General features: G+C 45.2%; 1 protein-coding gene across 1 annotated transcript; it reads right to left on the minus strand.

The window, feature by feature from the left end:
* Positions 1 to 585: 585 nt before the first annotated feature.
* Positions 586 to 1,219, minus strand: LOC109772828 (uncharacterized). The gene has a single exon (XM_020331529.4). The coding sequence runs from the start codon at positions 1,160 to 1,162 to the stop codon at positions 800 to 802; it is 363 nt and encodes a 120-aa protein (XP_020187118.1). The 5' UTR covers positions 1,163 to 1,219; the 3' UTR covers positions 586 to 799.
* Positions 1,220 to 16,286: the final 15,067 nt, after the last annotated feature.

The raw sequence follows: 16,286 nt of genomic DNA on the forward strand, positions 1-16,286 counted from the left end.
GCTACTAGAAGATATGGAAGAACAGCGTCATTGACTACAGGCTACCCAATACGTACTAGTCTGCTCTTTTTTCGTTCTCTCTCTTCCATTACCTCTCTCTACAGGCCTCTCTCTGACTCTGATTTTTTTTGTCTCGCGCACAACGCCTCTCTCCCTTCTCTCCGGTGACACCTCTCTCTGAGAGAATAAAGCTTCACACATGCAGACCAGCCAAAGATGTGAAGTGATGGGATGGAACAGAAGATAACTCTCTTCCACGTGCCTACAGTGGCTCGGCCTCACATGTGCCAGTCTGCTAATACTACAAATCACAAAGTTGTGCCAGACCAGGGATCAGATCACGAGGCAGGGCAACGGTGAAGATAATGGGGTGTCTAGGCACCTGGGTGTTGAAAAGCCAGTCTCGGTTGTATCAAAGGATTTGAATAACTTTGATGTAGCTTTTGGTTGTATCAAAGGTTTGTCTTGTCCGTTTGTGACTTTATTGTTTTAGATTTGATAAAATTTATTTATTGGATGTAAGTTGGATATTTTCTTTAAAACATAAGGCAGTGTAAATAATAGGTAAACTCTTTGGGGGAAAAATGAGATAAACTCGCGCTAAATCATTTATTGGATTCAGGCATATAACACGTTAAATAAACATATGTGAAACACATTGTGCTAGGGAGAAACCTTATTACACGGCCACTTACACCGGCACTCCGAAGAAAGACGAGAGAAACAAACTTGCAAAGCATACGCATGAACCAACCAAGACATACTCTCCGACGTTAGAACGTACGGCTGATACTTGACCCTATGCCATTGCGATCTTCCTGAACCGGCGGAGCTTCCAGGTGCTGAGACTGGACGCCGGCACGCCCCACACCAGGCACTCGTACTGAGCCCTGCTCCCGTCGGGCGTCGCCGCCGCCACAACCAGCCGGTAGATGGTGCCGCCGCCCACCGCCTCCTCCGTCTCGCCGCGCGCCACCCCCACGTACGTCAGGCCCGCGCGGTGCGCCAGGTCGTACACGATCACCGCGAACCGCCCCACCTGCTGGACCACCCCACCGTTCGGGTTCACCGCCGTCCACTTGGCCGCCGCCCCCTCCGGGAGCATGGCGGCCACGAGGAGGACCGCTCCGAGTAGCAGCAGCGGCAGCGGCAGCGACCTCATTTTGTATGTTGCTATCGGACGAGTGAGGACTGAGGAGGCTGCACCGATGCGAGCAATGGTTGATTACGTGAGACTTTGGCCCGATTTATAGTGTGGAAAAGGCGAAAGCAATGCGTCGATCGGCCGTTACGTGTTTTCCTTTTGTTTTTGTTTTTGTTTTGCCTAGGATCAAGTTCAGATCTGCATGCATGAGATCGAGCGGGACGATGAGCTTGGCATGGCCGGCTTGCATTGGCGGGTAGTCGTGGGCGGTGAAGCGTGTGTTGGAACTTGTTGATGCAGGTCAGCAGGTGCACTTCTTTTCAGCTATCGTTTCCGGTTTTCATGTAGTAAAACCTTAAAGCCTACGCTACATAATCCGTAGTTCACCGAAGTAGTACGTATGATTTATTAGTAGAGCATTTTTTTAGACGGATTTATTAGTGAAGCTACAAAAGAGCTTTGTAACGAAGATAAAAAAAATGGCAGGAACATAAAAATCATAGTTTTTTTTAGCCAGGCTACTAATCCCATTCCATGAGTGATGAAATGTGTCACTAATCCATAACTGATTAACTCAATCTGATTGCGGGCTCTAGGCTAACAGTTCGGATCAGTTTTTTTCGAAGGTAGCTTTGTTTCGGGCAATCCACATAGCTAATGGATCGCAGCTAAACCAATTGTGTAAAATTGTTGGTGGAGCAGTGTTTGCATGTAACAATGTAATGCTGCGAAGTGTGTGTGTGTGTTGGGGGTGGGGGGGGGGGGGGGGGGGGCACTCTTCTCCCCACTCTCTTCTTTAATACTTCCCCCGTCCCATAATATAAAAGCGTTTTTGACACTAGTGTACTGTCAAAAACGCTCTTATATTATGTGCCCGAGGGAGTATATGGTAAACACAATCATGCGTATTTTTGAAAAAGTTGTGTGAAGTTGTTCTCCTTCCGACCAAAAAGAGTAGCACCACGAGTAAAATTGCTAAATATTGTTAGGGCATACCTCAGTGCCAAAAACGGACCCTACCATACACCGAATCACTTTAGCAACCGAACAGGTGAAAAACAAGCGGTGAGACACATAAAAATCACATGGAATTAAGGTGTCATTTATCCTTTTGATCCATAGTCCCTATGGGAATGTAAACCATATGAAAATTCAAAAGAGTATTTTAGATGTCACAAAAACACACATAAATTGCGCGGGGGGGGGGGGGGGGGGGGGGGATTTGGTTTCCTCCAAAATCCATATGAAGTAGCCATCCATTGGAACTCCACATGAATCTTGGGTAGCCATTCATTTATTCCAAACAATCAAAGAAAAACCTTGTGTAATAATCTTGTCCTCCAAAATTCTTTTGCTTTCCCTTCGTCCCAAAGGGACTTAATTTTGATCAGATCTATCACTAGAATTGACCACAAAACCTACACAACTCATGGAATCCATTGACCTCTGCGGCTTTTTCGCTTGAAATGCCCCTCGGTCCTTTTTGGTATGACCCAGTTTACTGCAGTTGGGTTGTGCTTGGGTGTACTTTCCAACCTTTGCATATAGCGCACAATTCCACATAAGCTACCCCCAATTTAGGACATTAAGATTTGGAAGGCTCCTCACCTAAAGTCATAAAAGCAACCTCTAATCACATGTTGCTTCGCGATTATATTCTTGTGGCACACATGCAAACATACGGAGATAACTGTTCAATCGTACACGATAGTTTTGTCACTGAATTCACAACTTACATGTGCAGGAACAACTTTTCCCATGGGTGAAGCTATAAACAACAAAGGGATGGTGTGAAATGGGCTCGGTACTGTTGGATTAATGGGCTTGCCCTGCTTATGGGCCAAATGCTTCTTACTGTTTCTTTTGGGCAACATTGTTGCATGTATTCTAGATGGGAAAGCTGGAAGAATGTTTGGAAGGTCAATATCATTGCAACAGATCAGGAACACATCTTGAACAAAGTGGTGATCAAGCCACCGGCCTTGCCAAAGCAACTATAATCTCGACGATTGCATGCAGCTCTTCTTCCACCAGATTCGCACGAATGTTAGTGTCATCACCAAACATGTAGGTCTTGCAACAAGCCAAACACCACTTGATAGGGTTTTAGGATCGCCATCAGATATCCCACCATAACTCTCTTGTGAAAGCGGTTGATGGAAAAATCTAATAGCATATGCAAAAGCATATATCCTTGATGCGGGCCATGCACGTGGGTGGGGGGGCAGGGGGCGGCCGCCCCGGGCCCCCAACATCGAGGGCCCCCCCTCCTGCACAAGTACGCAGGCCAGCCCATGAACTTCTCGAGCCTGGTGCTAGGATCGTATAGGCGAGGGCATAGCCGATCGATCGATTGTGCTGGGAGTTAGACGCATGAGCGCACAGTCGAGATCGTATATTTATCGTTGCGTACTATGCTCATAGTTGTACGTAGTAGGGAATATAAAGGAAGGCAATGGAGAACCAGGTCATCTAATCTCCTTGATGTCAATAAAAAGGTCGTCTAATCTCCTCAGTCCCTATTTTCCAAAAGCCCTAATCCGAGGTTCCCATCGTCCGCTGCCAACAATCTCTCATGGTGCTCCCGCATAGTGAAGGTCATCGATCCGCTGCAATCACACGAGTATACGACCCCGTACGGCTTCCCTCAATCTGCATTCCACATGCTTCCGTCGATCCTACCACCATCTCACCGGAAGACGTTTGTTGTTCTCTAATTTTCATACCCTCTGATGAATGCATATGTACCAAGATGACTAGTGTTGTAATGATTCAATTGTATTTATGCCAAAGATTCCCTTGGCTGCATTAGGCCCTTCCCAGTGCTCCACGGTGTATAGGTGTTAAGGGCGTCACATAGGAAAAAAAGTGATGTGGCAAAGCAATTAAAGAGGAGAGAGAACATTATGGTGACCCAGGAGAAAATGGTGCTAAGAACGTGGACCTACGCAAAATGACTGCCAACCAATGTACGGAGGAATTTAATTGTTAAACAATTCAATGAGTAAAGCTTAGCTACAAAAACCAAGCACCTATGCATTGGGGGAGACTAGTTGCTAAGGTTTTTAATGCACTTGGCATCTCATGTATAAGCACCAATACATTGGAAGTGACCTTAAGGGAGTCATCTTTACAAAGAACTAGTGGTTGGGGCGCGCCCTTGACGCGCCGCCTGAGCAGAAGCTTAGCGGTGCTAGGTGGGATAGCGCCCCTTTCACTTTCCTGTTTGGGACATGTTTGACACAAATGCATACAAGGGCTTTTTACAACCCAAAACTTATACACTAAGCATCACAAAAACTAAAAACCAAAGAAAAAAAGACTACTTCAGTCTGAGGTAAGGTCAAAGACCAACACGCCGGAGCCGCCGGCCTCGTCATTGTTGGCTATCAACGCCAACCTGCTGGAGGCTTGTTCGACGCCTCGTCATCCTCACTCTTAATCTCCTCGAAAAGCCAATTCTGCAACGCGTCGTTGACGATGGTGCAGCGGCTCTGCACGAACGCAAGCATAGATCCGTTCTCATCGAGCCCATTAGCAGCATGTGGGTGCTGCCGCTGCAATAGCGCTCGGTAACTCATTCCCCGGAGGCGGCGGAGTCCAAGCTAACCGCCGAGCAACGGCAGAAGAGGCTCCATCATGTCATTGTATTACAGCCACGGCCCACGAGACTTGCTGCTGCAGAGTTGCTGCTCATCCGTGCCATCGTCAAGACTCTCCAGGCCATACTCACCCTGCTCGCCATCGTAGTAGGCCATGTTCCTCTCACGGGCATCACAGAAGTTGACCACCATCCTTTCCCATTTTGTATCCAAAACAAATTTAATGAATGTGCCAGTCAATATGTAGAAAGGATTAAGAAATGCGTTTATGTGACATAGAAGAAGGGGGGCATGTCAAGTAGTATGAGCTACTAATATAATTTAAATACAAAAATGAGAGAGCCAATCATGACCTTATTAAACATCAGAAAAGTGAGACTGCAGAACAGAAAAGATTAACGTCACATTCATTATAAACAGAAAAAGGTAAAGGACCTGTCAAGTGTATAAAAAATGGGAGCTAAGCATGGCCTTATGTAACACGCAACCATGGTATGAATGCAACAACAACTAAGATCTGAGAGCTTGATGCAAATATGGAATTCAAACACCAAAGGCTAGTTTGATACCGCAAGCCAAACATATGAATTTTGTAGTCTTTACAATATTACAGGAAATAGTAGTAAAACTGCAGGTGTGGTAATGAGCCATGTTTCCGTTGTTAATGAATGAAATGTTTATCCTGAACCACCTGATCATCTGAAACTTCTTTGCTGCTCACATGGTTCAGTCGCATCACTCCGAGTAGGCCATCCAAGCATCATCAACAGAATGTTAAGGTAGATTTAATGATCTAAATGTGATGATTAGTGCAAGAAGCATATTTTGCTTATAATGCACTATTAAAAAGGGCAAGTATTTGATATTCACCAATGAATTGGGGTAGCCAATTGGCAGGAAAAATATTAGAAGTCTGTAACTGAAGGACATAAGCTAACTTTGTTGGGGAACGTAGTAATTTCAAAAATTTCCTACGCACACGCAAGATCATGGTGATGCATAGCAACGAGAGCGAAGAGTGTCGTCTACATACCCTCGTAGACCGTAAGCGGAGGCGTTATGACAACGCGGTTGATGTAGTGGTACGTCTTCACGATCGACCGATCCTAAGTACCGAACGTACGACACCTCCGAGTTCAGCACACGTTCAGCTCGGTGACGTCCCGCGAACTCACGATCCAGTAGAGCTTCCGGGAAGAGCTTTGTCAGCACGACGGCGTGGTGACGGTGTTGATGAAGCTACTGACACAGGGCTTCGCCTAAGCACCGCTACGATATGACCGAGGTGGATTATGGTGGAGGGGGGCACCGCACACGGCTAAAAGATCAATGATCAATTGTTGTGTCTCCAAGGGGTACCCCCTCCCCGTATATAAAGGAGTGGAGGAGGGGGAGGGGGTCGGCCTCCTATGGCGCGCCCCATGAGGAGTCCTCCTCCCACCGGGAGTAGGACTCCCCCCTTTCAAGTAGGAGTAGGCGAGGGGCAGGAAGGGAGAGAAGGAGAGAAGGAAAAAAGGGGGGCGCCCCCCCCCCTCCTTGTCCAATTCGGACTAGAGGGGGAGGGGGCATGCGGCTGCCCTGGCCGCCCCTCCTCTTCTCCCACTAGGGCCCATTAGGCCCAATATACTCCCCGGGGGATTCCGGTAACCCCCTCGTACTCCGGTATATGTCCGAAACCTCCCGAAACACTTCCGGTGTCTGAACATAGTCGTCCAATATATCGATCTTTACGTCTCGACCATTTCGAGACTCCTCGTCATGCCAGTGATCACATCCGGGACTCCAAACTACCTTCGGTACATCAAAACACAAAAACTCATAATAACGATCGTCACAGAACTTTAAGCTTGCGGACCCTACGGGTTCGAGAACTATGTAGAACATGACCGAGACACGTCTCCGGTCAATAACCAATAGCGGAACCTGGATGCTCATATTGGTTCCCACATATTTTACGAAGATCTTTATCGGTCAAACCGCATAACAACATACGTTGTTCCCTTTGTCATCGGTACGTTACTTGCCCGAGATTCGATCGTCGGTATCTCAATACCTAGTTCAATCTCGTTACCGGCAAGTCTCTTTACTCGTTCGTGATACATCATCCCGCAACTAACTCATTAGTTGCATTGCTTGCAAGGCTTATTATGATGTGCATTACCGAGAGGGCCCAGAGATATCTCTCCGACAATCGGAGTGACAAATCCTAATCTCGATCTATGCCAACTCAACAAGTACCTTCGGAGACACCTGTAGAGCACCTTTATAATCACCCAGTTACGTTGTGACGTTTGGTAGCACACAAAGTGTTCCTCCGGTATTCAGGAGTTGCATAATCTCATAGTCATAGGAACATGTATAATTCATGAAGAAAGCAATAGCAACATACTAAACAATCAAGTGCTAAGCTAACGGAATGGGTCATGTCAATCACATCATTATCCTAATGATGTGATCCCGTTAATCAAATGACAACTCATGTCTATGGCTAGGAAACTCAACCATGTTTGATCAACGAGCTAGTCAAGTAGAGGCATACTAGTGACACTATGTTTGTCAATGTATTCACCCATGTATTATGTTTCCGGTTAATACAATTCTAGCATGAATAATAAAAATTTATCATGATATGAGGAAATAAATAATAACTTTATTATTGCCTCTAGGGCATATTTCCTTCACTCTCCCACTTGCACTAGTCAATAATCTAGATTACACAGTAATGATTCTAACACCCATGGAGTCTTGGTGCTGATCATGTTTTGCTCGTGGAAAAGGCTTAGTCAACGGGTCTGCAACATTTAGATCCGTATGTATCTTGCAAATTTCTATGCCTCCCTCCTGGACTTGATCCCGGATGGAATTGAAGCGTCTCTTGATGTGCTTGGTTCTCTTGTGAAATCTGGATTCCTTTGCCAAGGCAATTGCACTAGTATTGTCACAAAAGATTTTCATTGGAACCGATGCACTAGGTATGACACCTAGATCAGATATGAACTCCTTCATCCAGACTCCTTCATTTGCTGCTTCCGAAGCAGCTATGTACTCTGCTTCACACGTAGATCCCGCCACGACGCTTTGTTTAGGACTGCTCCAACTAACAGCTCCACCGTTCAATATAAACATGTATCCGGTTTGCGATTTAGAATCGTCCGGATCAGTGTCAAAGCTTGCATCGACGTAACCATTTACGACTAGCTCTTTGTCACCTCCATAAACGAGAAACATATCCTTAGTCCTTTTCAGGTATTTCAGGATGTTCTTGACCGCTGTCCAGTGATCCACTCCTGGATTACTTTGGTACCTCCCTGCTAAACTAATAGCAAGGCACACATCAGGTCTGGTACACAGCATTACATACATGATAGAGCCTATGGCTGAAGCATAGGGGATACTTTTCATCTTCTCTCTATCTTCTGCAGTGGTCGGGCATTGAGTCTTACTCAACTTCACACCTTGTAACACAGGCAAGAACCCTTTTATTTGCTTGATCCATTTTGAACTTCTTCAAAATTTTATCAAGGTATGTGCTTTGTGAAAGTCCAATTAAGCGTCTTGATCTATCTCTATAGATCTTGATACCCAATATATAAGCAGCTTCTCCGAGGTCTTTCATTGAAAAACTCTTATTCAAGTATCCTTTTATGCTATCCAGAAATTCTATATCATTTCCAATCAACAATATGTCATCCACATATAATATTAGAAATGCTACAGAGCTCCCACTCACTTTCTTGTAAATACAGGCTTCTCCAAAATTCTGTATAAAACCATATGCTTTGAACACACTAGCAAAACGTTTATTCCTACTCCGAGAGGCTTGCACCAGTCCATAAATGGATCGCTGGAGCTTGCACACCTTGTCAGCACCCTTTGGATCGACAAAACCTTTTGGTTGCATCATATACAACTCTTCTTCCAGAAATCCATTCAGGAATGCAGTCTTGACATCCATTTGCCAAATTTCATAATCATAAAATGCGGCAATTGCTAACATGATTTGGACAGACTTAAGCATCGCTACGGGTGAGAAAGTCTCATCGTAGTCAACCCCTTGAACTTGTCGAAAACCTTTTGCAACAAGTCGAGCTTTGTAGACAGTAATATTACCATCAGCGTCAGTCTTCTTCTTAAAGATCCATTTATTCTCGATGGCTTGCCGATCATCGGGCAAGTCAACCAAAGTCCACACTTTGTTCGCATACATGGATCCCATCTCAGATTTCATGGCCTCAAGCCATTTTGTGGAATCTGGGCTCACCACCGCTTCGTCATAGTTCGTAGGCTCACCATGGTCAAGTAACATGACTTCCAGAACAGGATTACCGTACCACTCTGGTGCGGATCTTACTCTGGTTGACCTACGAGGTTCGGTAGTAACTTGATCTGAAGTTTCATGATCATCATCATTAGCTTCCTCACTAATTGGTGTAGGTATCACAGGAACCGGTTTCTGTGATGAACTACTTTCCAATAAGGGAGTAGGTATGGTTACCTCATCAAGTTCTACTTTCCTCCCACTCACTTTTTTCGAGAGAAACTCCTTCTCTAGAAAGTATACATTCTTACCAACAAATGTCTTGCCTTCGGATCTGTGATAGAAGGTGTACTCAACAGTCTCCTTTGGGTATCCTATGAAGACACATTTCTCCGATTTGGGTTCGAGCTTATCAGGTTGAAGCTTTTTCACATAAGCATTGCAGCCCCAAACTTTAAGAAACGACAACTTTGGTTTCTTGCCAAACCACAGTTCATAAGGCGTCGTCTCAACGGATTTAGATGGTGCCCTATTTAACGTGAATGCAGCCGTCTCTAAAGCATAACCCCAAAACGATAGCGGTAAATCAGTAAGAGACATCATAGATCGCACCATATCTAGTAAAGTACGATTACGACGTTCGGAGACACCATTACGCTGTGGTGTTCCGGGTGGCATGAGTTGCGAAACTATTCCGCATTGTTTCAAATGAAGACCAAACTCGTAACTCAAATATTCTCCTCCACGATCAGATCGTAGAAACTTTATTTTCTTGTTACGATGATTTTCCACTTCACTCTGAAATTCTTTGAACTTTTCAAGTGTTTCAGACTTATGTTTCATTAAGTAGATATACCCATATCTGCTTAAATCATCTGTGAAGGTGAGAAAATAACGATACCCGCCGCGAGCCTCAATATTCATCGGACCACATACATCAGTATGTATGATTTCCAACAAGTCTGTTGCTCGCTACATTGTTCCGGAGAACGGCGTTTTAGTCATCTTGCCCATGAGGCATGGTTTGCAAGTACTAAGTGATTCATAATCAAGTGATTCCAAAAGTCCATCATAATGGAGTTTCTTCATGCGCTTTACACCAATATGACCCAAACGGCAGTGCCACAAATAAGTTGCACTATCATTATCGACTCTGCATGTTTTGGCTTCAACATTATGAATATGTATATCACTACTATCGAGATTCATCAGAAATAGACCACTCTTTAAGGGTCCATGACCATAAAAGATATTACTCATATAAATAGAACAACCATTATTCTCAGATTTAAATGAATAACCGTCTCGCATCAAACAAGATCCAGATATAATGTTCATGCTCAAAGCTGGCACCAAATAACAATTATTTAGGTCTAAAACTAATCCCGAAGGTAGATGTAGAGGTAGCGTGCCGACGGCGATCACATCGACTTTGGAACCATTTCCCACGCGCATCGTCACCTCGTCCTTAGCCAATCTTCGCTTAATCTGTAGTCCCTGTTTCAAGTTGCAAATATTAGCAACAGAACCATTATCAAATACCCAAGTGCTACTGCGAGCTTTAGTAAGGTACACATCAATAACATGTATATTACATATACCTTTGCTCATCTTGCCATCCTTCTTATCCACCAAATACTTGGGGCAGTTCGCTTCCAGTGGCCAGTCCCTTTGCAGTAGAAGCACTCAGTCTCAGGCTTAGGTCCAGACTTGGGTTTCTTCTCCCGAGCAGCAACTTGTTTGCCATTCTTCTTGAAGTTCCCCTTCTTCTTCCCTTTACCCTTTTTCTTGAAACTGGTGGTCTTATTGACCATCAACACTTGATGCTCCTTCTTGATTTCTACCTCTGCAACCTTTAGCATTGCGAAGAGCTCGGGAATAGTCTTATCTATCCCTTGCATGTTATAGTTCATCACGAAGCTTTTGTAGCTTGGTGGCAGTGATTGAAGAATTCTGTCAATGACACTATCATCCGGAAGATTAACTCCCAGTTGAATCAAGTGATTGTTATACACAGACATTCTGAGTATATGTTCACTGACAGAACTATTCTCCTCCATCTTGCAGCTGTAGAACTTATTGGAGACTTCATATCTCTCAATCCGAGCATTTGCTTGAAATATTAACTTCAACTCCTGGAACATCTCATATGCTCCATGACGTTCAAAACGTCGTTGAAGTCCCGGTTCTAAGCCGTAAAGCATGGCACACTGAACTATCGAGTAGTCATCAGCTTTGCTCTGCCAGACGTTCATAACATCTGGTGTTGCTCCTGCAGCGGGCTTGGCACCCAGCGGTGCTTCCAGGAGGTAATTCTTCTGTGCAGCAATGAGGATAATCCTCAAGTTACGGACCCAGTCCGTGTAATTACTACCATCATCTTTCAACTTTGCTTTCTCAAGGAATGCATTAAAATTCAACGGAACAACAGCACGAGCCATCTATCTACAACAACATAGACATGCAAAATACTATCAGGTACTAAGTTCATGATAAATTAAAGTTCAATTAATCAAATTACTTAAGAACTCCCACTTAGATAGACATCCCTCTAATCATCTAAGTGATCACGTGATCCATATCAACTAAACCATGTCCGATCATCACGTGAGATGGAGTAGTTTTGAATGGTGAACATCACTATGTTGATCATATCTACTATATGATTCACGCTTGACCTTTCGGTCTTAGTGTTCCGAGGCCATATCTGCATATGCTAGGCTTGTCAAGTTTAACCCGAGTAATCTTCGTGTGCAAAACTGGCTTGCACCTGTTGTATATGAACGTAGTGTTGGAAATATGCCCTAGAGGCAATAATAAATGGTTATTATTATATTTCTTTGTTCATGATAATTGTCTATTGTTCATGCTATAATTGTGTTATCCGAAAATCGTAATACATGTGTGAATACATAGACCACAACGTGTCCCTAGTAAGCCTCTAGTTGACTAGCTCGTTGATCAACAGATAGTCATGGTTTCCTGACTATGGACATTGGATGTCATTAATAACGGGATCACATCATTAGGAGAATGATGTGAGGGACAAGACCCAATCCTAAGCATAGCACAAAAGATCGTGTAGTTCGTTTGCTAGAGCTTTTCCAATGTCAAGTATCTTTTCCTTAGACCATGAGATCGTGTAACTCCCGGATACCGTAGGAGTGCTTTGGGTGTACCAAACATCACAACGTAACTGGGTGACTATAAAGGTACACTACGGGTATCCCTAAAAGTGTCTGTTGGGTTGACACGGATCGAGACTGGGATTTGTCACTCCGTATGACGGAGAGGTATCTCTGGGCCCACTCGGTAATGCATCATCATAATGAGCTCAATGTGACTAAGGAGTTAGCCACGGGATCATGCATTACGGTACGAGTAAAGTGACTTTCCAGTAACGAGATTGAACAAGGTATTGGGATACCGACGATCGAATCTCGGGCAAGTAACGTACCGATTGACAAAGGGAATTGTATACGGGATTGATTGAATCCTCGACATCGTGGTTCATCTTATGAGATCATCGTGGAACATGTGGGAGCCAACATGGGTATCCAGATCCCGCTGTTGGTTATTGACCGGAGAGGCGTCTCGGTCATGTCTGCATGTCTCCCGAACCCGTAGGGTCTACACACTTAAGGTTCGATGACGCTAGGGTTGTAGAGATATTAGTATGCGGAAACCCGAAAGTTGTTCAGAGTCCCGGATGAGATCCCGGACATCACGAGGAGTTTCGGAATGGTCCGGAGGTGAAGAATTATATATAGGAAGTCCAGTTTCGGCCACCGGGAAAGTTTTGGGGGTTATCGGTATTGTACCGGGACCACCGGAAGGGTCCCGGGGGTCCACCGGGTGGGGCCACCTATCCCGGAGGGCCCCATGGGCTGAAGTGGGAAGGGAACCAGCCCTTAGTGGGCTGGGGCGCCCCCCATGGGCCTCCCCCTACGCCTAGGTTTGGAAACCCTGGGGGTGGGGGGCGCCCCACTTGACTTGGGGGGGAAGTTTCCCCCTGGCCGCCCCCCCCTTTGTAGATGGGATCCAGGGCCGGCGCCCCCCCAGGGGGCCTATATATAGTGGGGGGGAGGGAGGGCAGCAGTACCACAGCCCCTGGCACCTCCCTCTCCCCCTGCAACACCTCTCCCTCTCGCAGAAGCTTGGCGAAGCCCTGCCGAGATCCCTGCTACTTCCACCACCACGCCGTCGTGCTGCTGGATCTCCATCAACCTCTCCTTCCCCCTTGCTGGATCAAGAAGGAGGAGACGTCGCTGCTCCGTACGTGTGTTGAACGCGGAGGTGCCGTCCGTTTGGCACTCGGTCATCGGTGATTTGGATCACGGCGAGTACGACTCCATCAACCCCGTTCATTGGAACGCTTCCGCTCGCGATCTACAAGGGTATGTAGATGCACTCCTTTCCCCTCGTTGCTAGTATACTCCATAGATGGATCTTGGTGATGCGTAGGAAATTTTAAAATTCTGCTATGACCCCCAACAGTGGCATCATGAGCCAGGCCTATGCGTAGTTACTATGCACGAGTAGAACACAAAGCAGTTGTGGGCGTAGATGTTGTCAATTTTTCTTGCCACTACTAGTCTTATCTTGTTTCGGCGGTATTGTGGGATGAAGCGGCCCGGGCCGACCTTACACGTACGCTTACGTGAGACAGGTTCCACCGACTGACATGCACTAGTTGCATAAGGTGGCTAGCGGGTGTCTGTCTCTCCCACTTTAGTCGGAACGGATTCGATGAAAAGGGTCCTTATGAAGGGTAAATAGAAATTGGCATATCACGTTGTGGTTTTACGTAGGTAAGAAACGTTCTTGCTAGAAATCTACACAAGCCACGTAAAAACTTGCAACAACAATTAGAGGACGTCTAACTTGTTTTTGCAGCATGTGCTATGTGATGTGATATGGCCAGAAGATGTGATGAATGATATATGTGATGTATGAGATTGATCATATTCTTGTAATAGGAATCACGACTTGCATGTCGATGAGTATGACAACCGGCAGGAGCCATAGGAGTTGTCTTTATTTTTTGTATGACCTGCGTGTCATTGAATAACACCATGTAAATTACTTTACTTTATTGCTAAACGCGTTAGCCATAGAAGTAGAAGTAATCGTTGGTGTGACAACTTCATGAAGACACAATGATGGAGATCATGATGATGGAGATCATGGTGTCATGCCGGTGACGAAGATGATCATGGTGCCCCGAAGATGGAGATCAAAGGAGCAAAATGATATTGGCCATATCATGTCACTATTTGATTGCATGTGATGTTTATCATGTTTTGCATCTTATTTGCTTAGAACGACGGTAGTAAGTAAGATGATCCCTTATGATAATTTCAAGAAAGTGTTCCCCTTAACTGTTCACCGTTGCGAAGGTTCGTTGTTTCGAAGCACCACGTGATGATCGGGTGTGATAGATTCTAACATTCGCATACAACGGGTGTTGACGAGCCTAGCATGTACAGACATGGCCTCGGAACACACGCAATACACTTAGGTTGACTTGACGAGCCTAGCATGTACAGACATGGCCTCGGAACACGGAGGACCGAAAGGTCGAGCATGAGTCGTATAGAAGATATGATCAACATGGAGATGTTCACCGATCTTGACTAGTCCGTCTCACGTGATGATCGGACACGGCCTAGTTAACTCGGATCATGTTTCACTTAGATGACTAGAGGGACGTCTATCTGAGTGGGAGTTCATTGAATAATTTGATTATATGAACTTAATTATCATGAACTTAGTCTAAAATCTTTACAATATGTCTTGTAGATCAAATGGCCCACGTTGTCCTCAACTTCAACACGTTCCTAGAGAAAACCAAGCTGAAAGATGATGGCAGCAACTATACGGACTGGGTCCGGAACCTGAGGATCATCCTCATAGCTGCCAAGAAAGATTATGTCCTAGAAGCACCGCTAGGTGAAGCACCAATCCCAGAGAACCAAGACGTTATGAACGCTTGGCAATCACGTGCTGATGATTACTCCCTCGTTCAGTGTGGCATGCTTTACAGCTTAGAACCGGGTCTCCAAAAGCGTTTTGAGAAACATGGAGCATATGAGATGTTCGAAGAGCTGAAAATGGTTTTCCAAGCTCATGCCCGGGTCGAGAGATATGAAGTCTCCGACAAGTTCTTCAGCTATAAAATGGAGGAAAATAGTTCTGTTAGTGAGAACATACTCAGAATGTCTGGGTTACACAACCGCTTGTCTCAGCTGGGAGTTAATCTCCCGGATGACGCGGTCATTGACAGAATCCTTCAGTCGCTTCCACCGAGCTACAAGAGCTTTGTGATGAACTTCAATATGCAGGGGATGGAAAAGACCATTCCTGAGGTATATTCAATGTTGAAATCAGCGGAGGTGGAGATCAGAAAGGAACATCAAGTGTTGATGGTGAATAAAACCACTAAGTTCAAGAAAGGCAAGGGTAAGAAGAACTTCAAGAAGGACGGCAAGGGAGTTGCCGCGCCCGGTAAGCCAGTTACTGGGAAGAAGTCGAAGAATGGACCCAAGCCTGAGACTGAGTGCTTTTATTGCAAGGGAAGTGGTCACTGGAAGCGGAACTGCCCCAAATACTTAGCGGACAAGAAGGCCGGCAACACCAAAGGTATATGTGATATACATGTAATTGATGTGTACCTTACCAGTACTCGTAGTAGCTCCTGGGTATTTGATACCGGTGCGGTTGCTCATATTTGTAACTCAAAACAGGAACTGCGGAATAAGCGGAGACTGGCAAAGGACGAGGTGACGATGCGCGTCGGGAATGGTTCCAAGGTCGATGTGATCGCCGTCGGCACGCTACCTCTGCATTTACCTATGGGATTAGTTTTAAACCTCAATAATTGTTATTTAGTGCCAGCTTGGAGCATGAACATTGTATCTGGATCTCGTTTAATTCGAGATGGCTACTCATTTAAATCCGAGAATAATGGTTGTTCTATTTATATGAGAGATATGTTTTATGGTCATGCCCCGCTGGTCAATGGTTTATTCTTGATGAATCTCGAACGTGATGTTACACATATTCATAGTGTGAATACCAAAAGATGTAAAGTTGATAACGATAGTCCCACATACTTGTGGCACTGCCGCCTTGGTCACATTGGTGTCAAACGCATGAAGAAGCTCCATGCAGATGGACTTTTGGAGTCTCTTGATTATGAATCATTTGACACGTGCGAACCATGCCTCATGGGTAAGATGACCAAGACTCCGTTCTCCGGAACAATGGAGCGAGCAACCAA

Source organism: Aegilops tauschii, chromosome 4, assembly GCF_002575655.3.
Source record: "Aegilops tauschii subsp. strangulata cultivar AL8/78 chromosome 4, Aet v6.0, whole genome shotgun sequence".
NCBI lineage: Eukaryota > Viridiplantae > Streptophyta > Magnoliopsida > Poales > Poaceae > Aegilops > Aegilops tauschii.